Here is a 26,597-nt window from a genome sequence, read left to right as displayed (position 1 = left end):
GTTTTTCATTTAACCGCAGTAAATGTCTGGAATCCACCGCAGCATGTATGAGAGTTTGGACTTTTAAAAATCTCAGCTGCTGATTCTCACACCATATTACAAAATGCTTTAGAAGAGAACAAGTGTAAAGCCCCACAGAATTAGTTTCAAGATTCTTTGAATCATAGTCTGTGTGACGAGGGTTAATTTTATATGTGTCACCAGTGCATCATTATCACAGCATCAGATCAAAGCCTCTAATACTTCTCAAATTCATCTAACTCCTCCTTAATGAAGTTCTGTTTTTGTTAAGGTTGAGAGACAGAGAAGACTTGAAAGAATAAAGCAAAAACAGTCACAACTACAAGAACTAATTCTTCAGGTATGATCAAGGAATGTGTGTGCCTTAGTGAATCAGTCAGTTCTCTATTGCATTAAATGAGTTGATCTGCCACTGAAGCACTCATTTTATCCTCCATAAATAAGTAACTGAAGCGACTTTAGGAATAAGGAGATAATGATTTTAATTTGTTTAGTTTTAGGAGTAAGCCATAACGTGGCTTTAATTCTTGGACATTCTTGGCTTCTTATGTATAATCGTATCTGATGCTGTTTTTCTTATATTATCTGATGCTGTTTTTTTATTGTATGCTGAATCGTTTTGATTTTTTATTGTAAATTGCAGTGTAGAAGTTGCCCTAAAAGGTGGACTAGAAATAAATAATACAGAAGTAATTATCTGGAACAACTTCAAGGGTGTTTATTAGGCATTCTTAGGTTCCCATTTCTCCAGTGTTTTTGAGGTGGCAGTCTTTTTAGTTTAACAGACTACCTCCTCGTGGTTACCAGATGGGATCCCTGTGTATGAAATGATCAAGGGAAGGGGCTATTAGGCTGTTAACAGGCAGCGTGGTTCTGGCATCACTCATAGTTGAGTTGCAGAAACACTGTTTCTTTAAAAAAACAAACTCTCCCCCCCCCCCCCAGGGCAACTTCCTTTCTCGCTCTGTCTCTCTCTCCTCAGCCCCCCCCCTCCACACACACACACACACTTTCTCCATCTTAGACAGGGACTCAGGCTATGGCATACATATGCCCCAGTGCTTGTGAGGAAAACATTATTGCAGATATCTTTCTTCTTTACAACGCTCCTTTCTGCAGTTAGCTTTCTTCCCCCTCTAGGGTGGGAAAGGTTTTCAGAGATCAGGCAGAGGATGTTCAGAGGAGGACCAGTATTCATACTTGAATTTCCTTGCCATTGGAAATTGTCAACCTAAATGACAATCAGGCTTTGGGCAACCAGTGATCCTCCTCAGTATTCAGAGAAAGGAAGAAACCCCATGATAACTGATACCAAGAGAGCTCAACACCCCATGCAAGTCAAGGGTCATTCATCACTTTGCAGTGGCCTGGAAAGGAACCTACACCAGTGCAGAAGGTGCTGGAAGATGGTCTTTGAGGGGGTGTGCTCCTCAATTAGAAACTACCCATTGGCAGTTGTTTTATATTTGAGGAGGCATCTGGCCAAGATAAACATAATCTCAGCCATTCAAGAATTCAATATCTGTTGGAGATGGGAGTCATTGAGTCTGTCTCTGGGACCAGATTCAATCTGCAATTTACTCAGTTTTCTTCACCATAGCCAAGAAAAACAAGAGATTCTTGCCTGCGTGTAGCTTGGTGGCAGAAATGGCACTTTCACATAGAAATTCTTTGATCCATCTAGCTGTGATTAAACCACAAAGACTTCCTGGCCTCAGTGGACCTGTTAGAAGCCTACCTCCATACTCCAATCTGACTAACTTGCAGGAGATTCCTTTTTTTTTCTCGCGTATGCGAGGAAGAATTTCTGATATTGGGCTCTCCTTTTTGGCCTTGAATCACAGCCACAAGCCGTCACAAAGGTGTAAGTAGTGTTGGCAGCACATCTCCCCCAAGGAGTATCAGTGTATCCACACCTAGGCAGCTTGACCAGCTTCCAAAAGAAATGCAGGATATTCAGAGCAGTCTCTCTTCCTTCCAGAAGTACAGTGACGAATCAACAGTTCAGCAACACATCAGGATATCTACATCAACACTTGGCAGGACAAAGTGTTCCTGTTGCAGGAGGGGAGGCAAAAGATCTAGGACCTGATCAGCACAATTTTTTTGTCAGCCACTCACAACTGACTCTGGGACAGCTTCTAGGCATGCTTGTATCTTGTCAGGATATGATCCCCTCAGTGAGGTTTCATGCCAGCCCTCTTCAAAAGTTTTTACTTCCATTATTCTGTATGTAGGCATGAGGAACTTTGATAATGGCTCAACCTGCGTCATCTTGCCGTGGGGTCTTTGCTCTGTGATCCCCCAGCTCTGCTAACTACCATGGATGCCCCTGGCTTGGGGCACACATTTTCAGGATGCAGTGACCAAAGGGGCATAGTCAAGGTCCAAGGCCAAGATTATCATAAATTGTCTGAAATGTAGACCATAAGACTCCTCAGATTTTCCTGTCAACCACCTTGGCTTCTCTAGCTTTATTTATAACTGCTTGCATAAAGCTTATTAGTGAATCTTTCGCCGTAACTGCTACAAATAACTGTTTAGAGACTGTAAGGTGGGAACTTTTCCCTCTTCTGCTTTCTATGTTTTCCTACTTGCACATTGAATTTTTTAAAACTTTTTTTTTTAATTGTACACTTGGTTCGCTTTGCAGGGGTTAATCCATCCCCACCAAAAGTTCTGGGCTCTTTGTGAGAGCTGAAGAGAAGCTGTTCCCATGGTGTCTATTGGTTATATGAAGATCCTACCTGGTAGCAAAGACAGGGCTTTTCCTTAAACCAGGACTGCCCCATCTCACAAACACTAAGGATTGTATTCAGTGGTGTTAGCTAGTGCAAAGCTTCTATCACTTGCAGAAACCCTGTTTTCTTCTTTATGCAAGTGTCAAATCTAATACTTTTATTCCACCTTCGCACTTGATTTCGCAATTCATTACGACTTCATTAGGCTCGGTGTAGCTTTCATAGTTGTGCTAGGTGTTCTGCTAGTGCTTGTAAAAAAAACAACACTAGAGGAACAATGCCAATTTTGAATTTTTGTACTGGCATAACTTTGGATACAACCCCGAGAATGGGAACTTGAACTCAAATTTCCCCTTCTTTCTTTAATTCACTTTATTTATTTATTTATTTATTTATTTCATTTCTATACCGCCCAATAGCCGAAGCTCTCTGGGCGGTTCACAAAAACTAAAACCAAACAACACACAATAAAACAATTTAAAATATATAGAACATTAAAACCACAATATAACAATACAACCACAATAAAACCTAGCAGCAGTACAGGAGTTTAAAATACAGATTTAAAACAGCAAAGATAAAAATTTAGAAAGCTAAAATGCCTGGGAAAATAAAAAGGTCTTCACCTGGCGCCGAAAGGAGTACAATGTAGGCGCCAGGCGAACCTCACTAGGGAGCTCATTCCAGAGCCAGGGTGCCACAACAGAAAAAGCCCTCCTCCTAGTAGCCACCCGCTTCACTTCCTTTGGCAGGGGCTCACGGAGAAGGGCCGCTGATGATGATCTTAAGGTCCGGGCAGGCACATATGGGAGGAGGCGATCCTTCAGGTAACCTGGCCCCAAGCCGTTCAGGGCTTTGAATGTTAACACCAGCACTTTGAATCGGGCCCGGAAATGGACTGGCAGCCAGTGCAGCTGGAAAAGTACTGGCGTAATATGAGCTCGCAGGCCAGTCCCTGTTAACAATCTTGCTGCCCTATTTTGGACCAGCTGAAGTTTCCGGACCGTTTTCAAAGGCAGCCCCACGTATAACGCATTGCAGTAATCCAGACAAGAAGTTATCAGAGCATGGATAACTGTAGCTAGGCTATCTCTGTCCAGATAAGGGCATAGTTGGTATACCAGCCTAAGCTGATAAAAAGTGCTCCGTGCCACTGAGTTCACCTGTGCCTCAAGTGACAGTTCTGGATCCAAGAGCACCCCCAAACTACGAACCTGATCCTTTAGGGGGAGTGCAACCCCCTCCAGAACAGGTTGAATATCACCTAGCCGGGCAGACGAACCACCCACTAACAGTACCTCCGTCTTGTCTGGATTGAGTTTCAGTTTATTAGCCTTCATCCAGTCCATTACCGTGCCCAGGCACTGGTTCAGAACAGCCACTGCCTCACCTGGTTTTGATGAGAAAGAGAGGTAGAGCTGGGTGTCATCCGCATATTGATGGCACCTCAGCCCACACCTCCGGATAACCTCCCCCAGCGGTTTCATGTAGATGTTAAACAGCATGGGGGATAAAATAGAGCCCTGTGGAACCCCATGGCACAATTGCCATGGCACAGAGCAATAATCCCCCAGCACCACCTTCTGGAATCGGCCATCCAAGTAGGAGCGGAACCACTGTAGTGCAGTGCCTCCAACTCCCAACCCAGACAACCTATCCAGAAGGATACCATGGTCGATGGTATCGAAAGCCGCTGAGAGGTCCAGGAGAATCAACAGGGTCGCACTCCCCCTGTCCCTCTCCCGGCAGAGGTCATCCCACAGGGCGACCAAGGCAGTTTCCGTTCCAAAACCAGGCCTGAAGCCCGATTGAAATGGATCTAGATAATCCGTTTCATTCAAGAGTGCCTGGAGCTGTCCTACAACCACCCGCTCAAGCACCTTGCCCAGGAAGGGGATGTTGGCCACTGGCCTATAATTGTTAATATCCTCTGGGTCCAGGTTAGGCTTTTTCAGGAGTGGTCTCTAATATTACCTTAATCAGTAATATTGCTTTCTAACAATTAATGTCAAACTGACATGTCTTCAGTAGTTTTCAATTATAAAGTATATTTTCTTCTAATATTCAGAAAACCCAAATGCCCAGATTTTTTTAAAGCAGAAGATCACAATTGTTTTAACATTCTTAAAGAAAAAAGCAAACTTTTGTGTATTTAAATCCCTTAACAGCAAATTGCCTTCAAAAACCTTGTTCAACGAAATCGTCAAGCAGAACAACAAGCAAACAGACCACCAGCTTCTAATTCTGTCATTCACTTGCCATTTATCATTGTGAACACCAGCAAGAAGACTGTGATTGACTGCAGTATTTCTAATGACAAGTAAGTTGTTAGTAGGAGAAGAAATGCTGTCTTTTGCTTTTATGAATACAGTGTGGGGTCACTGAAACGAAGGAATGAATGTTATAGTATTGATAAAGTTTGGGCTATAGATGTACCCATTTTGATGTGCAGAGTTATTTTCAGGATTATCAGTGGGCCTCTTTAACCAACAAATGGCAGAGGTGGTAGATTGTGCAACATAAGGAAAAACCCAGTCCTCTGCTCAGACAAACAAGCCAAGCCACATGCCAAATATAAAATTGTTCAGGAAACCTATTTATATACATTTGGTAACTGGAAACAATAACAATCCTAGTTAAGACTAAGGGAAAAAGAAAGACCATGTGTTGCCTTCTTGAAGATTTTGTCCCGTTTCTTCAGACTGTCCTAATTGTCTCTCCTTACTGAGTGTTCACCTCCCTTCCACCCACCCCCGGGTAGGGAGCAGGTCTTTAGAGCTGGCGGAGTTGATGGGAAATTATTTACTTCTATGGTGATTGGCTGAACTTGAGTGTTTAAAATAAAATTCGGTTATTAAAAAACTGCTCGTTTAAGTCCGGAGTTAAGACTCTGTCATGTTGGCTCAAGTTCCATGAAGCCAGGTAATTAAAAGCTAAGGCTAACGCTTTAACAGTATTTTATCTGGTATTCTATTTTAGATGGGTTTATAGCTTGTTCTGTGGGCTGTGTAGCTGCCTCAGTAGCAATTTCTGTACGGCTCCTCAGGAAAACTGCTGCCGGTGTGACTGGACAGTGCTGGCCTAGATGAGACTGATGATCTGACTCTGTATAAGGCAGCTCTGTATATCAATAAAATATTTGAGACTCTTATTACTTCCTGAAATACAGCACTGAAGTGGTATATTGCTATCAAAATATGTTATATCTTAAAGCTGAGTTTTAATAGCAAATACACTTTTCATACATATGTGCTTAGCTTATTGACCAATTTCCACTCACTGCCTGCAGGTTTGAATATCTATTTAATTTTGATAATGCGTTTGAAATACATGATGATATAGAAGTGTTAAAGCGCATGGGAATGGCTTTTGGGCTGGAATCTGGAAGTTGCTCAACAGAGGACCTAAAAAATGCAAGGAGCTTGGTTCCTAAAGCTCTTGAACCATATGTGACAGGTAAGGTTCTATGAAATAGTTCCTTTTATATATTTGAAATATTGAGAAGAAAACAAACTGCTTTTGGAACTTGACACAACTGCATTGTATAATGCTATATAATGTAACTGCTTTGCACTATAGAATAATTATTGGATGTGAGAAGGATCAGTACAGCTGCCTAAGCAAAACATTTACTGAGCAAAAAAAGTCCTACTTTTTCCTAAGTGACTGCAATAGTTTACTAGTCCAATAACTTGCAAAGCACTTGGGAGTCATCATGAACGTGCAGCAGCTAATCATGTAAGATCTGATGTGGATCATTCCTTCTAATGATTGCAGAAATGAGCAACGTTTTTAAGTGTTAAACTTATCCTTACTTGGTGTCAACAAAGACTGCAGAACAGCAGACTGTTGTAAATATAAAAGGATTGTTATCTGAATGGAGTGCATGCCAAAATGGCTCTGGCAGCCACAGTATACAACAGGGGCAGGCAGCCTGGTGTCCTCCAGGTGTTTTGGAGTACACCAAGTTGCCTATCCATGGTATAGTGGAGTTTAAAGAAAGGCACTCACATTTTAAAGAAAAATGACTAGCATATTACACTACAGAGCCTTTGCTGTTAGATAGTTCCTGGGTCTGGGAATTAGGTAGGTTCGTGACTCTGGGAATCCAGGCTTTTCCTGGATTAGGTAGCATTCCCTTGATGGAGCAGATACATAGTCTGGGTATTCCTCTGTTCAAAGCTGTCAGTGGAGCCCCAGGTAGCCTCAGTGGTGAGGAGTGCTTACGGCTCACTATGGCCGTTCTGGGACTGGGATAACCTGGCAACAGTAGTCCATGTTCTGAAAACTTCCTGATTAGGCTACTGCAATTCTCTCTATGTGGGGCTTCCGTTGAAGACAGCCTAGAAGCTGCAGCTAGTGCAGAATGCTGCTGTCTGTGCATTACATTAGGACTTGTGTACTTTAGGGGTCACCTTCCCCAGTATTTATCATCCTGGGATATAAGATTGCCATGGAAGCTTTGCTTGTGGTGCCCTTGAGAAACTTGTGAGGCAGGGTCTTCTCGGTGGCAGCACCCTTTGGCTGTCCCCTACGCAGTTGTCAGTTAGGAGCCAATCACAAACCTGTATTTGTGCAAACTTTTAAGGTGCTCTATTTGTTTTTCGATTGCTTGTGTTGATGGTTGTTAGGGATGAGTCCGAGCACCTTGAGATCTCTGACAGCTCTAACTCTGAATCAGAGCTGGAACAGTTAGATTAGAGGCTGGGGGAGGGAACCTCCCTAGCGAGCCAAGACATTGGGAGAGATTCCTCTGAAGACCTTGACAAACAGATGGGCTAGGCTGAGTCGCTGCCCCCTCCATCCACCGTCAGAACTCAAGTTTCTGCGGAGGAAGATGGGCATGACCTGAGAGATGCTAGGGCACATCATAAAGCCAAGCAGGAAAAGTTAGGGACAGGGCTCAGACGCTCTGGCAGGATAGCCACTCTTGGAAGCCATCGTAGGATGGAGCCACCCTAAGGGAGGGGGAATCACTGTAAAACAAGTCTGGTCGTGAGAGATTAATGCCCAAACTGTCAGCAAGCTGTCAGATGTGGACCATCCTTCCCCCTTTGCATCCCCCTTCGCAGTCAACACCACATGGAGACAAGCTTCAGGCTGTCTAATTTATTTTTCAAGGAACTGGCCTCTTTACTAATGCAGATTCTAGGAACATTCTCGGACTGCTAGCAGAGTTGGCTATCCTGGCTGAGTGTCTGAGCCCTGCCCCTAACATTTCCTGCTTGGCTTTACAACATGCCCTAGCGTCTCTCAAATCATGCCCCTCTTCCTCCTCGGAAGCTTTGAGTTCTCAAGGTGGAAGGCAGGGGCAGGTACTCAGCCTGGCCCATCTGTTTTGTCAAGATCTTCAGAGGAATCTCTCCCAGCGTCTTGGCTCACTAGGGAGGTTCCCTCCCCTGGCCTCTGATCTAACTGTTCCAGCTCTGATTCAGAGTCAGAGCGGTCATAAATCTCAAGGCACTTGGACTCATCCCTGACAATGGTTCTAGCATATTATATATTTGTGATTTTAAAGTAATTATTTTAATGTTTATGTAGTGTACCATTTTGTATGGGTTGTTAACTGCCCTGGGCTCTTTGTGAGGAAGGGTGGGATATATATATAAATAAATAAATCTAGGCACAGTATATACTAGACCTTCCCCCTGACTTAAGGTAACAAACAGTTCCCTGAAAGATGCTGTACAGAGAAATGAATCCATAAAGTTTACTCCCCCAGCAAAGTCTATGAAAAGAAAACACAGTAACTATCAAAATGCTGAAGGCCACTCATCAAACTTTAAATTCCTATAAATGAGCTATGCCCATTCCTTTTCTACCTCAAAGCCACCTCTCCTGCACTCCAGAATTTCAGAACAATCCTCTGAGCTACTTTCAGAGTCTAAGCAGTAGAACTTACTGCCCATACTTTCTGATTATAATGGCGGAATGTGATTCGTCTGACTCACCCTTAACATAGTAATCTAATTACTGACAGGGAACAATCCTGTGGCCCCTAGACAGAGTCTAGGGTTTGGATTCCTGGATCCGAGTTTGGATTCCTGGATCCGAGGCCAGAGACGGCGCTCTGAGCCAGGAATCTGAGCTCCATGCCCCCTCCCCCTCATAGCTTGCGTGGAGAGAACTGTGCCGGCTGCCTCTCTGAGCTTGCAAAAGTGACCTCAGAGAGGAGGGAAAGGGGGAGTGCCAGTGGGAGGAGACTGAGGGAAAGGGGACGTGTCAGTGGGAAGAGCTGATTTACCAACTGATCCTGGTTTAGGATTTGTCCTTGGGCCTCCCCGACCTCCTTCCCTCCTGTTGCGCCCCAGCTAGACAGGTGAAAAAGCCCATGTAGCCAAAATGCAGAGCGGGAGGAGCACAGAGGCGAAGATCGCACTGCCACTCCTTCCATTCTGCATTAGATGGCTGTCAGCCTTACGGCCATCCCGATAGGATTGAGCCCTAAATCTAACAAATCAATAAATCAGATTCACTTTAGCATATTATTTTCACAAACTGGGATCCCATATTTTAACTGGTGGAAATTATGAATTATCTATTCCTGCCTAGCAAAAGAAAGCTGTCATTTTAATCCTTTCCTCAACTCTTCTGCAGAATTAGTTTCCCTTATTAAAATATAGTAGGGGTATTATAATGGACTTGAGCACACCCCGGGAGAGAGTGGAGGACAGGAAGGCCTGGTGTGTTGTGGTCCATGGGGTCACGAAGAGTCGGACACAACTTAATGACTGAACAACAACAGCAACAAGGGCTATTATAATGATACAATTCTTTCATATTTTACCTGTGTGATTTTTATCCTTCCATTTTATCTTGCTAATTGTTGGCAGGCACTTTTGAGATTGATCAGTGCCTCCTATATTTTAGTGGCCATTAAAAATGACAGAAGTAAAACATAACCTTGTGATGGGCATTATTTGTATATTAAACTAAGTATAAAATATATTTAACAAAATATCTATTGGATTAGACTTGGGTTCAGTGAATAATTAATGTTGCAGAATTCATCATGCTTCTTGTTCCACAGAAATGGCTCAGGGATCAATCAGCAGTGTTTATGTCTCATCCTCATCAGGTTCAGCTTCAAATGGGACAAGATTTTCGAACAGGTTAGATTGCTCTTTATGTTTAAAATCTATCTAGCCCGTACAAATCTTAAGTCATTTTATATATACTAAGACTGCTAATATTAATCAGCGAAGCTTTTAACCAACCAGAAGGGTGTTTTCATTTAATTGCACAGCATTTTTAAAAATGTAAGTGTTTTGTTTTTAAAAGGGCAGATGGCAAGCACAGTCTTAAGAAAGGATTCCCCCTTTCTCGTCTGAGATGATGCCTGTTGTGGAACATGAATTAATAAATATTTCCTTCAGAACTATTGTACTTTCCTACGTGCAAATGTAACCAATAGATAAATCTATATTTAAAATGTGAAGATAGCTGGGCCTGTGCAAGAAAGGCCCTCCTGTTCAAGGCACGAAAGGACCTGAAGTCCAGCAGTGAGGGACCACACATTATTTAAAAGAGTGAGGCAAGTAAAAGATGCAGGAAATAGGGCCAAGGAGAGAGGCTGGCAACAAACTAGATATAAGGAAGTCTTGGACAAAAATGGGTTGCTGGTGGCTAGTGTTTGAAAAACAAGGTGTTTAATGTATATGTAATTGGGTCATAAGGAAGGAATTGGTTTGGATAATATTTATGGGGAACTGCAGTTAAAAGCCAGAACTTTTCTATGGCGACGGTTGAAATTAATGAATGCTTTGTACAGGTCAGTGGAGACTCTGAATGTTTTGTTGGGCAAATAAAATTTCACGTGAAGACTGCTTAGATTTCTAAGGAAAATTTTTATTTTCCCAAGGTGTAAATTTTGCTAGTTAGTTTAGCTACTTGTTTTCATAACAGACGTTTAAAAGAGCTTGCAGACCAAAGGTCAATAATAGTATAGAGCTACAGATGTCATCTGTCGTACTTGTATATCACTTTTGAGAATTTCAGCAGTTACTTCACTTATTTATTTATTTATTTATTACATTTATAGCCCGCCATTTTTCCTCTTTAAGAAACCCAAGGCGGTGTACATAATCCTCCTCCTCTCCATTTTAGCCTCACAACAACAACCCTGTGAGGTAGGTTGGGCTGAGAGTCTGTGAGTGGCCCAAAGTCATCCAGTGAGCTTCCATGGCTGAGTGGGGACTAGAACCCAGATCTCCCAGCTCCCAGTCCAACACTCTAGCCACTACACCACACTGGCTCTCTTGTAGTAATACATTCCTTGCTCATAAACGCTAGACATTTGCTTGTAACACAATACTTTTTTCCTCTTATGCAATCATTTGGCAGTATCCAGTGCTGCCATTCAGCTTACGCCATTGACATAGTAGCATAAGTGACCTCTAGCGCAACGCCAATAGTTTATGCTGGCGCCATGGGTTTCCCGCTATAGGCTTACTTCGTTGTTGGACTAGGATGGATGCCAGTGATGAGAAATTCACTGAGAGAGTGCTCTGCTCTACTAAGTGCTGCAAAACCTCCCAGTGCAGGTCCACATGGCGGTTCTCTGTCTGTCTATCTCTGTCACACACACACGCATCCAGTTTCAACTCTACCTCCAGCAGCTGCGCATTGCATCACTGCAGCTAGCCAGTCACACTGTTCTTTGCCTCTTGGGCTCCCCCTGAGACACACACGTGTGCGTGTGCACGCGCAGAGCTAATTGGCTGATGGTTCCTGCATTCTCCCCACTCCAGACACTTTTACAGCTAACAAGTGCAGTCACGTGACCCACAGCCCCTGAGGCCTCCTCTAGATCACAGCAGCTGGCCCACTGTTAAAGCAAACTACAAGGCAAAGCTAGAGATCTCATACTGAGAGTGAACTGCCACAGGAGAGGGAATGATAGAGAGGTGGAGAGCCACCCTTGAGGTGACTGGAAGCTGCCAGTGGCCCTTGCAGTGAAGAATACTTACTGCATCAGATCTGGAAAAACCACTTCACGCTGATACAAGCTGAAGGAAAGAAAATGAGTACATCAAGAATTGTTGGGAAGTTAGTTAATAGAGGCTTTTCTTTTGCTTTGTTGGCAATCTTGCCAGAGGTATGGGCACAGTCCCAGGGTTTTGGTTATCTCTCGCACGCCTCTTCAGTTCAACATTTTTGCTTTATAGTTATATTGTACAATGTTGCAAATGCTTTATATATTGAGGGGGAAAACAATTAAAAGCATCAATGTAATTTACTCATGTTTCAGTGATTATTCAAATGGAGGAGATGGGATGTTGGCTACAAGTTCCAATGGATCTCAGTATAGCGGCTCCAGAGTAGAGACTCCGGTGTCTTATGTTGGGGATGATGATGACGACGATGATGACGACTTCAATGAAAATGATGATGATGACTGATACTGTTTGCGTTTAGACTTTTTTAAATGGTAAAATTCAGCAAGCTTCAGGAATAAATTCTAGGAAGAGAACTGTCAAAAATTGCCCCATCAAGGAGATACTACTGGTAAGAGTCCTGAATTTAGAAATTGCACCTCTGATAAAGTAAAAAAGAATTGTTTGTTTTTTTATGTAGATTTTTTTACATGTGGTGAGAATGTGTGTGTTGATACCAGTGTGTTAATGCAGAACCTTTATTTACTCTTGCTTAGGATTTTCAACTTGAAGGAAAACGTATTTTGCCCCCAAGTGTTGTTGCTAAGTTTGAAAATGTAGCCACATTTAATGGAAAATAAAATCTGTCCACCTGTCAAATGCATACACTGAATGGCATTTTATTTAGAGTTCATTTAGGTGACACTTCGTACTGAAGCATAGCAAACAAATGTTATATCTTGCTGAACATGCAGTCCAAAGAAACAAACAAAAGAGCCTCTTTTTAAATGTTAGTTTGCGGAAAGTGTGTGAATTTATTTCCCTTTTTAAAATTAGACTGATCATTGTAATCCCATCAAATTTATATATTGTGTTTGCTGAATGTTAGAACATATAAATTACATTTTTGGCAAATGTTTACTGCCAACCTGGCGCATCTGTATAAATGTCTTGAAGGTTTAGAATGAATTTTGCTTATGATAAAAATTTGCCTGATTTCTTACAGGTAGATTTTGAAAACAATTTGTTATATAGTTGTTTACATACCTATAATTCTATCATATAAAAGACATGTACTGAAACAAATGTTTATATTTGTTTCTTAAACATCTTCCAGTAATCTATTATAAAGCTGAAATTAAATATAGAGAATGTTTTATGTTTAACTCAAAAATTTGTCAATCACTTTTAATACTTCATTTTTTTTATAAAAAAAATTCAGGGCAGGTGGTAGTCTTTTTAAATTTATTCACAAAGAATTAACTGCACAAATACTGTCAGCTGCCTGTTCTAAGACAGTAGTCTTTTTACTGAAACACAAATAAACTTTTCTGTAATATTTTATGGAATATAAGCAGTTTGTTTTACTTGTTCAATTGTGGCACTATTAGTTTTTATTAATAAAACGCGCGTGGGCATTTTTAACAATTTGTTTCTCTAATCAAGATTATTTTAATCTACCTGTGTGTTGGTTGGCTTGTCATTTGATTCTTCAGTTAGGAAGAGTTTGAGATCTTTAAATAGATAAGTAGGTAGATGATTATATCTCTATATCAATAGTAGAGACAACTTAACAGCATTGCATTCATGAGCTCTAAATCCTTAAGAGAAAATGCATCCAATTACAGATATGTGCAAGTGAATATATTTTTGAGATAAGCCTGAAATAAAAGGAAACTTTAGGAAACAAAATAACTTTGCTTTTGTTTCATCAGTAACTCAAATGTTTCATTTTTAAAACAGTTATTGAGAATTGTATGTGTAAAGGTGCTTGTAATTCTAGAAAAAAGATATTCTGCTATAGTGTTTCTCTCGAAACCATGTGCTCACATCGCCTGAAATTGCTTTTTCCTCTTTGTTGGCATGTGTTCAGGGAGCTGATACTTATGTATCTCTTCTGAGACTTCTGACAATCCCCATGCACAAGCAGAAATTTAGTGCACTTCTGTGTGCATGAGAGTAGGGGAGTCACTAATTTTCTTCCCTTCACACCTCCTTCTGCCACCCACACCACTCTGGTTCTTCAAATCCTGGAGTTCATATTTGGGGCATGTGAGGGACTTCAGCCAAGAGGTAAAATTAGCTTCCTCTGCGTGCTTGAATGTGCTTTCTACTTATACATGGGGATCTCTTTATCAGTGCCTTTTATTTAAAATATTTCTCCATAGCTTGGGGCAGCTTACAAAAAACAATAACAATTTAAAAGTACAAATATATCAATGTAATAAAATGTTAATCAAAACAATCAGTACTACAAAATAATTCTTTAAAACATTAGAAAAATCAGCTACCAAAAGCCTTCAGGGTAGTATCTACCACTGTCATAAGGGATCTCTAATGGTATGCCATTACCTTAAACTGACTGGGGAAACCCATTGCGCCAGCTTACACTATTGGCATACCACTAAAAGTCGCTTCTGCTAGCGGTACATCAGTAGTGTTGGATACTACTCCTCTGAGTGTTACATTCTTGGTAAGGTAGGTCAATATTATGCCTATTTTATAGATACACCAATGTTGGTGAAATTACACCAACATTGCCATATGTGTAATAAATGTAGTGTGGGGGGTTGGGGTGGGGGGTGAGAGAAGATCTGCAATAGGCACTGAAAGTAAGCTTTACACACTTGAGAATTATAGTGGTAACTAATGGGGGGGGGCTTTGTGCTTTACAAATGCTTTTATTTTAGTACCTCCTGTCAGCATACAGATGTTTGCATTTAAACTGTATGGATATTCAAATAGAAATTATACAAATAACATCAAAATTACATGATACATAAATATTATGTTATGCAGTGTTTTTATGAACTCTTATGTAGTTAATCAGTGCTGTTGCTGCTTAACTTTGTATCCGAATTTTGAATTCCACTTTTCCTTCGTATGGGTCATGAGGATTATCCGAAGTAATGTTACCACCAAGAACTTTGCATACTATGATTACTTCTTTGTTTAGGGGAATGTTGAGAAGTTTTACTGCTACCAGTGGATTTCTGTAGGTAGGCTGAGATGGAAATAAACATATAAAATGTTAGTCATTCCATTATTTAAAATTCCTGATAAACCCTTTAAAAAACTGAGCACAGTTGTAGGAAAACATACCTGCGCTTTACATCCATAGTAGGGGAAGTAGTGAAGGCTAAAAGTTCCATTTGGAGGATAATATTGTATATCCAGTGGACTGGTATCATCCTGTTGGTCATAGGTAAGCCAAGTGTTAGCGCTAACATATGAGGAAACATCTAGTCTTATGGTATTCTGTCCTGCAGCACGTGAACTGGCAGTTACAGGCATGCAATGTAATCACACTTAGCCACACAGTTTGCACATGAGGGGAAGTAAGTTTTCATTGGTTTGAGCTGAGGTGAAAGTGGAACTCCATCTAATAACATACCAGCAAAATGGCAACTGTATAACATGCACATATCCCTCTGCAAAATATATGTTTAGTTTTGGTTCGTTGCTTGCCAACTTAGGTATGTAAGAAGTAGTTGCTATTGGATAGTATTGATATTTTTTCCTGAGGTATATAACTGAGGCCCTGAATAATTTTTGTAACCTCTTGGAGAGAAGAGCAGCTTGTGTGATGACTTTGGAGGGAAAGGGTAGAGCTTCTTTCTGCTCCAGATTCTTCCATTATGAAATGGCTTTTGGGGTGGGTGCAGAAGAAGAGCCATTGGCATTCTAATCACACACACTTGTGTGTATTGTGTAATTGGGCCCTCAGGCTGCAATTCTATCTAAATGTGAGCCTTTGACCTTTAGTGGAACTTCTGAGCAAACATATACATTCTGGGCTGCACACTATCTGAATAAAATCATTTCAATACAAGAACATTTAGGCCGTACATGCTTACCCATGTTGTGCAGTTTACTCTTGGTGCTGCAGTGGCATTGCCAGGGTAAAAATTAATAATCTGTAATGTAGTAATTTCCTCATTAGCCACTACAATGAGAACTTTTAAGTTAACATCAATAGACCAATGTAAATATATCCAGTATTTGGACATTAGACAGGTGTTTAGAGATGGCTAATAAATTTGTAAAAAAAAATGGTACTTACTCTATTCATCTTTATTATTAAACAAGGGCTTCCTTCTGGAAAACCAAAAGTGGGATCTATTGCAGAAGAGCAATTTCCAAGCATATCTTGTGTAAATTTGCAGGAGGATTTGGTGTGATGTGGTTCATCAAACGTCTTCTGGATGTAGTATGTTTCATTAGAACAGTTCTTATTATGTTGTTGCAGAGTTTCATTATATCCTAAATGTATTGATAAAAAGGGGGGAAATCAACATTATCTTCAATTAGCAAGTAGAAATATGAGAGGTAGCCACAGTCATTCATGCCTTGACCTTTAGATTTTGTGTAATGTAACACACTAATTGTGGGGCTACCGTTTAAAGGGCTATTTGCAAACATCAGCTAGTGCAGAAGGCCTGCCTATTAAAGGTATGAACCAGTATTTTCATGTGTCACCTATTTGAAGTATCTGCACTAGCTTAGCATTTGTTTCCAGGCCAAATTCAAAGTGTTTGCTTTTTAATGCCCTATATTAGCCTTCCCCATCCTGAGTACCTCTAGTCCAGGTGTTGCCTACAATTCCTAAAATCCATGATTATTGACTATGTTGTCTGGGAATGATGGGGGCTTGCAGGCAACATCTGGGAGAATCCAGGTTGGGGAAGGCTGCCCCATATAGCTGAGTTCCTAACTATATCAAGACCTGTCTTCTCCTGCCCAAGTGCTTCACCCTCCAACACATGTCTATTTGAGATATGATAGTACCCTGCTCTGAATTCCATCTTAGGTGGAAGCTGTATCAGACTCCAGTAGGAGGTGCTCGTTCTCAGTAGCAGCTCTTAATGCTCTGGAACTCTTGTCAGTACATCCTTCTCCTGCTGCCTTTACAATTACTGATTAAAGTCTTGGTCAGCTGCTACTATACTCTATTGCTGCTTTTGCAGGGGTGAGGGTTGTGCTTCTGCTTTGTTAAATTTATTTTAATTTTATTTTACCAGTAGTTTTGGTTTTAATTTGTGAACTGCTGTGGAACCTTTGGATAAACGGAGGTATATAAACTGTTTTAAAAACAGATTATTTCCTAAGTTGATATGAAAACTTCCTCTGGAGGAGAGAGTATCTCAGTGTGACTTAGGATGGATCCAGAAAACAAGAGTGAGAGTCATGTTCTCAAGTTGTATTTCCATCAATATATTAACCGGAGTTGTGTTTTATTGAGCCCAATGTGTTTTGAATAACTTCTTCAGGGCACTGTTATGTACAATGAACTTGAGTCTTTGCTTTCCAAAGTGTGTTGGAAAATAGTTGTTAATTATGCAACAGAGTTTGGAGACTAAACATACACATTAGTTTGTGCTTAAGAGTGCCCCTGAAGAATTTGTGAACCTGGAGATTTCCTCCCTTTTATTTCCCTAGGGATGAACCCCTTACAGCATCCTTCCCCAACCTGGTGCCTTCCAGATGTTTCAGACTTCCAAGTCCTAGCAGCCATAGCCAGCAAGACTAATAGTCAGGAATCCCAGGAGTTGTAGTCCTAAATATTTGGAGGCACCATGCTGGGGAAGCCTACTTAAACTGGTACTTTGTCTCAAATGTGTGCTAAATTCTAAATATTAACAATGCAAACTGGAAAGCAAGAGCTTCATTTATAATTCGCTCCAGAATACCTCCACTGATTTAGCTGTAGTACCAATAAGCAAAAAAGGTAAGATTTGCAATCCAAGGTTGCTTGAGTGCCAATTGTGATGTTTCTGCATAACAGCCTTATCATATCTGATGTTTTTCATTGAAGTAAACCAATTTTCATACATTATTGGTGATGCTACAGGACAGAGTTGATGCTGAAATTTCATTTGTAAATAACATACCATAGTGTGATAAGGTGTAACTTGAAAATCTGCTTCTGAGGTTCATAACCTTTGAAAGGTTATCTCTACCTCAATGCCGTTTTAGTTAATATTTAGTGATAGCATTTTCAGTCCAAGTTCTTGGACTGAACTCCAAGTCCAAGTTTCTTTATATAAAAAATATGCCATATTTTTTGTCAAGAAATAATTGTGTCTTAATGTTAAAATATTGTTGCCTCCAAGATTTAGGATCCTGCTATCTCCTGGTTTTGTTTAGTAAGACTCCCGTGGTAAAATAATTTTTTTGTCCAATAAAATGTTTGTTCATCCAAAAATAGAACAGTTTAATCATTCTTGCCTTTCTGCAATCAAAACCAAATTCAAGATGACTTGAATATACCTGTCAAATTGCTGGTTTCCCTCTGCCTGTAACTATGCCATCTTTATTATAAGACTCATCACCATCTTTACCTGAAAGAAAGTTGTGAAGAATCTTAACATAACTATTCCAGGACTCCTGGTCAGTAATATTGTAATAAATTTCCAGTCCTTTTTCTCCATATACATCAGGTCGTAGTGTCACCCCTTTTTTGAAAGAGCAGGTAAAAGTACAGATGCAGAGAAGAAGAAAAGAAAATTCCATTATAGGTAGTTTATATCAGTTTAATTAGATTAACTATATGAGATAGAAGTAAAACTTGTAAATGAAAAGCCCCTATGAAGTGTATTCTTCAGATTACTAGAAGTCTGTGTTTCAGAAATGTTTGTACATCCATTACATTAGTTCTACAGACAACCTGTTTCTGACATTTCTTGGTTTGTGAACTGAAACTTAGCAAAGAATTCTAGTATTTTTTCACTTAAACCTCAGTTAGGAAAAAGCAATCTCCACTGATTTTTGTCTTGTTCATGCCTATTTTATTCGCCAGTTGTATTAGCCTTATTTTTTTATTTTAAACATGGAATATTTACATTTTTCAAATTGAATTTAAAAGCAACAATTAAAACTTTAAAAGGAAGCAGGTAAAAAGTGTAAGAGGATAATTTTAAAATGCAGCTTTAAATATTAAAAATAAAACAAGCAGTAGTTATTAAAGAAAAAAATACTGGGAGAATGACAAGATTTTACCTGGTGCTGAACAGTCAATAAAGTAGGTGCTCGATGGATCTCTAGGAAGGGCATTCCAAAATTTGGAGGCGATCACAAAAAGGCCTGCTCATGAGTAGCCATCCACCAAATTTTGGTATATGGGGGCGCTTGGAACAGGGACTCAGTTAATGATTTCAAGTCATGGGCAGGAACATAAGTGAACAGGCAATTCTTGGAATACTAGGGCCCCAAGCTGTGAAGGACTTTATAGGGTAACACCAACACCTTTAATTGGGCCCAGAAACTAACTGGGAGCCAGTGGAGTATACTGGAATAACAGACAGTACCCTAGCTGCCATATTTTGCACTAACAACTTTCTGGACCATCTTCAAGGGCAACCCACATAAATACATTGTAGTAGTCTTAACTGGGAGGTTACCAGGACATGGATCACTGAGGCCAGGCTATGTCTATCCAGGTAGGGTCGTAGCTAACATAACAGCCTAAGACAGTTGTGCCTCTAGTAACAAAATTGGATCTATAAGCACCCCTAAGTTAGCAACTTGATATTTGGGAGGAGTGCAACCCCTTCCAGAATAGGTTGAACGCCATTCACTCGGAGAGATGATGAACCACCCACCAGTAGTACCTCCAACTTGTATGGATTGAACTTGAGTTTATTGGCCCTCATCAGTCCATTACTGCAGCCGGGCACTAATTAAGCACTTCCACTGCTTCACCTGGATTTGATGAAAAAGTGAGATAGAGCTGTGTGTCATCAGCGTATTGATGACACTGAACTCTAAATCTTCAAATGACCTTCCTCATTGATTTTATGTAGATGTTAAATAGTATCGGAACAAGATAGAACTTTGTGGGATTCCAACACATTAATTCCATGGGCTGTAGCAGAAATCTGGAAAGAGCCATCCAATAATGAGCAGAACCATCACAAGGCTATACTGGCCACACCTAGCTTAGACAACCTCTTCTGAAGGATTCTTTGGTCAATGGTATCAAAAGCTGCTGAGAGGTCCAAGAGAATCAAAAGGGTCCCCCGCCCCCCGGGTTTCTCTCCAGGAAAAGGTCATCCAATAGGACAACCAAGGGAGTTTCTTTGCCAAAACCAGGCCTAAACATGATTGAAATCGGTTTAGAAAATCTGTTTTCATTCAAGAATGGCTGGATTTGATGAGCCACTACTCATTTGAGCATCTTGCTCAGGAAGGGGTGCTAGCCACTTGCCTGTAATTATCCAGAGCTTGGATCCAAGCATCAATTTTTTCCAGAAGGGAACTCACTACTGCCTTCTTTAAGGAGGCTGTAACCACTCTCATAAGGAAGAATTCATAACCTCTTGGACCCAGTCAGTGATGCCATCCCTGCTAGATGTCATGAGGGGCAGGGTTGAGCAAACAGGTAGTTGGTCAAACCTTTTCAAGAACCTTATCCACATTGGGCTCTAAAAACTGAAAGCTATTCAGCAGTATGATAAATTTATCTTTGTATATACAAAACTCGTGCACTAGCCTAAGGTCAAGTTTACAGTGCAGTCCTTTGTATCTTTACTGAAAAGTAACTCCCGGTGTGTTCAGTGGGGTTTACGTCCTAGTAAGTGTGTTCAGGATTGCAGCCAACAGTACAATCCTATACATGTCTACTCAGAAGTAAGGTCAATGGGACTTAAAAGTATGCAAGTTTGTATAGGATTGCTGTCATAGTTACTGTTTAACAAAGAGGTCATAATGCTAAACTAAAAGGGGGGGGGGTCTGAGTTGCCATGCCATGGCTTCTGTCTCGTGGTATTTTGTCAGAAAAATAAGGTTATGTATGCTGCAAGATCTCATCTCAGTTTTACCCCTAAGATGCTGGAAAAGTAAAAGCACCAAAGTCGGATGTTGGTGTTTCATTCATGAATGGTATGTTAGGCTTAACTACAAAATAAATGTGTTTGTTGATGGTACACTTTTAATATAATGGGCAAAAATGTGATAGTACCTGGTGATTTTAATTGATCTTGGTAGTCCGGTGTGTATGGATTGAGTGTCTTCATTAAAGAATATATACAAAGTGCGAAAAGCCCAATCATCACCACGTAGAATGCAACATAGTAAAGACTGATCCATACTATTAAGAAAACATATTAGAAATAGGTTAAACTGAAAAGCAAAAAACCTTTATAAAGCAGGATATTCATTATTGTCTGGTGCAACATATTCCATGGTCCAGCAAGGATCTTGTGCAGCAATCAATTACATGTCAACAGTAAATGAAGAACAAAGAGTCCAAATTGTATTAGCACTTTTTAAGGCATATCAGCACAAGGACAGTTAAACATTCTAATGCTAAAGGTGCTTTGTGATTCAGGAGAACTCTGTACTGAACTCTTGCCTCAAGAGGTGTGGTGGGCCCCTCCCGGTTATGGCTGATTGTAGCATTGGTGGGAAGAAGATTGGTGTAGGCCAGAACATCAATGCTATTTGGCTTATAGGGGTTGGATGAACTGAAATAATCACCACTGGAAATCTGCCCATGTGGTTTTTGGACATAGCGGTTATGACATATACTGTACAACTAAATGTATGAAAGTAAATTCCTTCAACTACTATGTAAGGAAGTTGTGGAGGTCTCCAATGCTAACATTCAGAGAAATGTACTTAAAATTCGTAATCTCAAGAGTAAAAAATACAAGGAATGTGTCACGTGTTGAAATCTAAAGGTGAAAGTCTACTTTCCTGCTTTACTAGTAATTTGAGCTGGAATAAAAATGTGTGTTACATATGTAGATATACATGCATATTAAATCTAAATCTAACACACAGAATTATACCCAGTAATATATATCAAAAGTTATCACACATCATCATTACCAAAACGTTTTCCTACATGAGATGTACTTTACAGACTAAAATATTTACAAAAAATGGCAAAGACCAAATCCAACAAGCTACTACAGCCATGCCCAAGCCACTGGGTGCACCTTGATGAATCTTTGACCTCCCCCCATCTCATTTGAATGCCTACCCTTGTGCCATATTGCAAACTATATTTGACATTTCTTTCGTAAAGAAGTTTGCCATTCAGCACTGGGGGCTAGTGTGAGCACCTCTCTTGCGTTCAGAGAACTGGTTCTGTGGTTCTTTGCATCCAGACCAAAGAGAATAATATCAAAGGTGTGTTTCTTGTTTTCTGCCACAAACTAGCATTTCTGGCCCCCTTTATAGTACTTCTCCATTCTGATTGCATTTTACACAGCCAATTGCCTCACTGTCAGTTATCTTTAAGTAATATCAACCTGAATGCTAAGATAGTATAGTCATTGAATTTGCAGAATGGGTTTTAATAAGTAATTTGGAGCTAGTTCAAGCTTGTACCAAGAAGCATCGTGGGTAACTGTCTTCGTATTTATATAAAAAAATTTGTTAATGCAAAATTTTAATCGTACAGGAATCCTAAAAGCAAATAAATTCCAACAGCACAAAATCTCCAAAATCACATTCTCATTGATGTTTGTGGCTACATACCCCAGTTAATCAAGGTTCTTCCCATTAACTGTCCTGTGTCTGGATTCCATAAGAAATGCTGGAAATTTTCCATTCTTTGGCTACAGGTCTTCTTTTCGTTCAAAGTTGCCATTTCCCCCCTGCTTGAAAACTAAGAACTTCTGAAAATAAGCTCTTCAAGTGGTGCCCAAAGAGCTGACCAGGTAACACTTTTAGTTTTATACTCTTTCCCCCTGAAGGACATGCAGATTATATCTATCATCAGCAAAAGCTGATAATGGCCCTCCCACAGTAACCTTTTAAAAATGACTGTTGATAAGCAAAGCATTCAGTTGGGTACAGAAAACAAATTGATACCAAATGCCCTTTTTTCCGCCTGCCGTTGTTACGTATTTTGCACAGACGTTGTGGTACATTCAGCATGATAGGTGTTATCAAAGTCGATAAAATTTAACAACTACCCTGGATAACCCACAAACATTGTAGCTACTCTGCTTTATAGATTTTCTGTCAACGAGCTTGTACAGGCACTATGCTGGACAGGTGTTTCAATGATTATTCAATTTTGTTCACAGCTCTTAGAGCAGATAACTTGCTATTTGATCCTTAAGTAAGACTTTATTAAGATAATTGGCAGTGTCACCTACTAATACTGGTTTTTCAGTGGTAGCTTCTCAGCATTGACCTAGCAAGACATGTTGTGGTGAGAGGGCCCAAGGGACCAGGGAATCATAGCAAGCCAAAGTAAATAAAAGGTAGCCTAATGCTACAGTCTCATACCTGCGTACCATGGTGTAAGCCATATTCAACTCAACAAGACTTACTTTGGAGTAGATACGGTAGGGAAGGGGTAGGTTTCTTGCACCCCAGCTGATTAACAGCTGTGCAACTATTGCTACAAGAAGTCCCTGGAGAGGTCTTCCAGCATGCCTTATGGGTGCCATCTCTCAGACATGGGAAGGGGCTGTCTTCCATGTTGTAGAGTACAAGCAGGGACAGCCACTACCAGAAAAGGTGTCCCATAACTGGAACAATATATAGAGTAGCTGCATGCTCATCCTTTGCCACCATTAAAAACAAATGAAAAAAGATTCCAAGTTACTTTTATTTCCCTGGGATCTTCCCTTGGTGATCACAAAACATGCAATATTTCTTCCTTTTTGCATTTTTTTGCCTGCCTGGGGCAAAAGCAGGTTTTGCTAATGAAACCATCTTTGTTTTGTTGAGCTGATTGACATGTTGAATAGATACTAGATGTGAGAAGCACTTGTACCCCTGTTTAACTATGGTACTTGTGTGTGATGTTATTCACCATACATGACTTTTCCCCATAGCCAATACCATCTACCCAAAAAGTTCAGTTCAGGATACCTTTCTGAGCCCAGAGGTGATCAAGGTGTCAAGACTTGTTTATCTCCTACACTTCTAGCCTTCCTCCCAGGAGCTCAAGGCAGCGTGCATTGTCTCTCTCCTCCCTCCCCGATTTTGTCCCAACAACTAACCTGCAAGTTAGGTTAGCCAGAGAAAGAGGCTGGCCTGAGGTCACCCAGTGGGCCTGAGCCTGACACCCCTCAGTCTTTGTCCAACACTCAAACCTACTATATCACACAGGCTGGCTGGCTGGCTGTAAACAAAGGCACAAATAACTCTGAAATACACTATTCACTACTGAATACATTATTCATACTAATAATGTATTGTTTTGTTATGCTTAGGGAAACTTAGGTAATTGTACTTCTGGATTTGAGGATGTTTTCAGTGTCGGAGCTTGGATATCCCTTGACAAGATGGGATTACACTCCCCCTGAAGACTCAGGCTTGCAGTTTTGGTGTATTTCTGGACTCTGCCTTGAACGTGGATGCCCAGGTTTCGGGGGTGGTCAGGAACATGTTTGCACAGCTGAGGGTAGTGCACCAGCTGTGCACCCATTCCTAGAGATGTCTGATCTGGCCACCGTCACACATGCCTTGGTTACATCCTGTTTGGACTACTGTAATACACTCTACTTGTGGCTGCCTTTGGAAACTGTTCAGAAACTTCTGCTGGTCCAGAATGCTGCAGCCAGACTGTTGACTGGGGCCAGTTACAGGGAGCACACGACTCCCTTGTTACAACTGCTTCACTGGCTACTGGTCTGTTTCCAGGCAGAATTCAAAGTGCTGGTTATCACCTATACAGCTTGGGACTAGGCTATCTGAAGGACTACCACCTGCCATATGAGCCTGCCCGGTTCTTAATATCTTTCGAGACCATCACCTTCAGAAGCGCATTTGGTGGGAACACAGAAGAGGATCTTCTCGATGGCCACTCCCTGGCTTTAAGATTCCCTGCCAAGGGAAGCTATATTTGCTCCCTCTCTGCTGTCCTTCTGCTGGCAGGCAAAGGCTGCTTTATGCAAGTAGACCTTTGGTGTGTAAGTGGATTTGTTGGGTTGGATGGTGTTTTAAACTCTATTACTGTTGTATTTTTAATTCTGTTTAATTGTTTTTAATTCTGTTTAATTGTTTTAATTGTAATTGAATTGTTCAATGTATTTGTTTTATTAATCATTTTTATCAGGTTTTATTAGTGATTGAAAGCCACCTTGAGTGCTATTTTTGGTAGAAAGGCGGGGCACAAGTCAAATAAATAATGGAGCAATCTATGGGGATCAACAGTCGCCTCTGACCACGGGGGTGACCACCTATCCACTGCAGGGCGGGAGGAGTGGTGAGGAGCGGATCTCCGCGCTTCCGCTGCCCTGCTTTTGCGCTAGAGAGCCGATTTCGGCTGTCTAGCCACGGGACCTTGGAGTGCAGGGAGAGGCAGCCAGATGACACATAGGAAGTTTCTTACCGGCACTTCCGCCCGTCCTGGCCCACCCCCAGGAGTGCACCGTTTTACCCGCTCTGCGCTGCTCTTACAAGTGCGGAGTGCGGGGCCAATCTGCGCTGCCTACAATGCGGTGTGGGGTGGTGGTGGAGCACGGGATCCAAGGTCAGTTCCCAAGATCTGACCATTCCTATGGCCATCTAGCTGCTGACTAGCAGCCATAGGATCGCGCCCTAAATGTGTTAAGTTCCTTTAGCTCTAATTTTATCAGCCCTAGACATTTGGGTCTCCCTCACACACATCTCATGTCTATAGGTGTTTAGGTTATATACAAATTGTGAATCCACATTGTACTTTGGATCTGGGGTATGGTTCTCTTCCTGTGGTAGTATATCAATGAGAAAAGCTACGGGGCTCCTTCAGAGGTCTATTGGCAAATATTTGCCCTGATGTTGGTTGTGTGTCCTTGCATATTCAAAGTAATTTCAGGACCTTGAAATACTCTCAAGAATTTGTCCCTGTTATTCTTGAATATCAAAATCCTTATTAATTCAATGTTGTGCTCCTTAAACCCAAATCCTTATTTCAACTGTTTGTTGCTCTTACACCACATTTTCATTTCTGCTCCTTTCTTATATAGGAAATATCTGTGTATGCACGCACAAATAATTTTGTCATGGCTCTTAGGAGGTGTTTTGCACGTAATATTCTTTTGTTGTACTTTGTAAATTATTTGAACATACTGTTTACTTTTCATTTTGCTTTCTTGTCCTTGGGCTCTCCAGTGAGATGAAGGGCAGCCAAATCTCCACAGGAAGGTTACTGGAGGAATTCTAGGAGAAAGTACTGAAGATGAGGGAAGGTAACAAGCACCAAATATACCAATCCAGTCTTTGCTTCTGGTAGAATTTGCTAGTGCTGCAAAGTCAGAACAGTACATAGGTGAATCTATGACCGTATCAGAGGCTTTGCAAGATACTTCAAAGATTCAGGGTTCCACCCCATGTGTTTACCAGGCCAGGCACTCTGTGGTTGGCACCTGGCTGGGCAGGCCAGGAGCTGGAGTGCCTGACTTGGCAGCGGCCGCTCACAGACTGAGGCCAGGGCACATGGGCAAAGGCCTTACATAGGCCACAAAGTCTTGCCTGAAATCTTGTGAGATGTTACAAAATCTTGCAAGATTTTGCCAAAGTTTTGCAAGACTTTACAAAACTCTGTGAGACTTCAGGCAAGACTTGGGGAGGCCTATATAAAGAAGGCCTCTCCCTATGAGGCCTGGCCTCAATCTTCCAGCAGCTGTTGCTCAGTCATGTGCTAGCTATGGAATGCCTAACCAGGCAGCAGCTGTTTTTCTTTTGATTTAAGAAGAGTGGCTGTCACATTCTAATCAAGAGAGAAAGCGACTGAGGCTTGTGCCCTGTCATTGCAATACACAGGGTGGGGTGCTGCAGTGGGTAAAGGGAT

General features: G+C 41.0%; 2 protein-coding genes across 7 annotated transcripts in view; one reads left to right on the top strand and one right to left on the bottom strand.

The window, feature by feature from the left end:
- The window catches only part of TFDP1 (transcription factor Dp-1), a 46,183-nt gene extending 21,437 nt beyond the window's left edge, over positions 1-24,746 (top strand). For 4 of the 6 annotated variants that reach the window (XM_084844561.1, XM_084844563.1, XM_084844559.1 and 1 more), the window contains exons 8-12: positions 293-361; positions 4,931-5,082; positions 6,052-6,218; positions 9,793-9,874; positions 12,013-21,830. In XM_084844561.1, coding sequence (XP_084700687.1) covers positions 293-361; positions 4,931-5,082; positions 6,052-6,218; positions 9,793-9,874; positions 12,013-12,163 — 621 coding nt within the window. In that variant the 3' untranslated portion in view covers positions 12,164-21,830. Of the gene's footprint in view, positions 1-292; positions 362-4,930; positions 5,083-6,051; positions 6,219-9,792; positions 9,875-12,012; positions 21,831-22,428 lie in introns of those variants that run through there. The other 2 variants (XR_014789217.1, XR_014789216.1) reach the window with 2 other exon arrangements.
- ATP4B (ATPase H+/K+ transporting subunit beta) lies at positions 14,638-22,454 on the bottom strand. Its single transcript, XM_084844564.1, has 7 exons — positions 22,343-22,454; positions 20,817-20,945; positions 18,199-18,312; positions 15,921-16,120; positions 15,715-15,774; positions 14,960-15,049; positions 14,638-14,861 (listed from the first exon to the last, which is right to left on the bottom strand). The coding sequence occupies exons 1-7, from the start codon at positions 22,452-22,454 to the stop codon at positions 14,700-14,702; spliced, it is 867 nt and encodes a 288-aa protein (XP_084700690.1). The 3' UTR covers positions 14,638-14,699.
- Positions 24,747-26,597: the final 1,851 nt, after the last annotated feature.

This window comes from Heloderma suspectum, chromosome 3, assembly GCF_057233095.1.
Source record: "Heloderma suspectum isolate Gila_16-S chromosome 3, 16-S_ref, whole genome shotgun sequence".
In the NCBI taxonomy this organism is placed as follows: domain Eukaryota; kingdom Metazoa; phylum Chordata; class Lepidosauria; order Squamata; family Helodermatidae; genus Heloderma; species Heloderma suspectum.
This window is presented reverse-complemented; position numbering and strand designations above follow the sequence as displayed.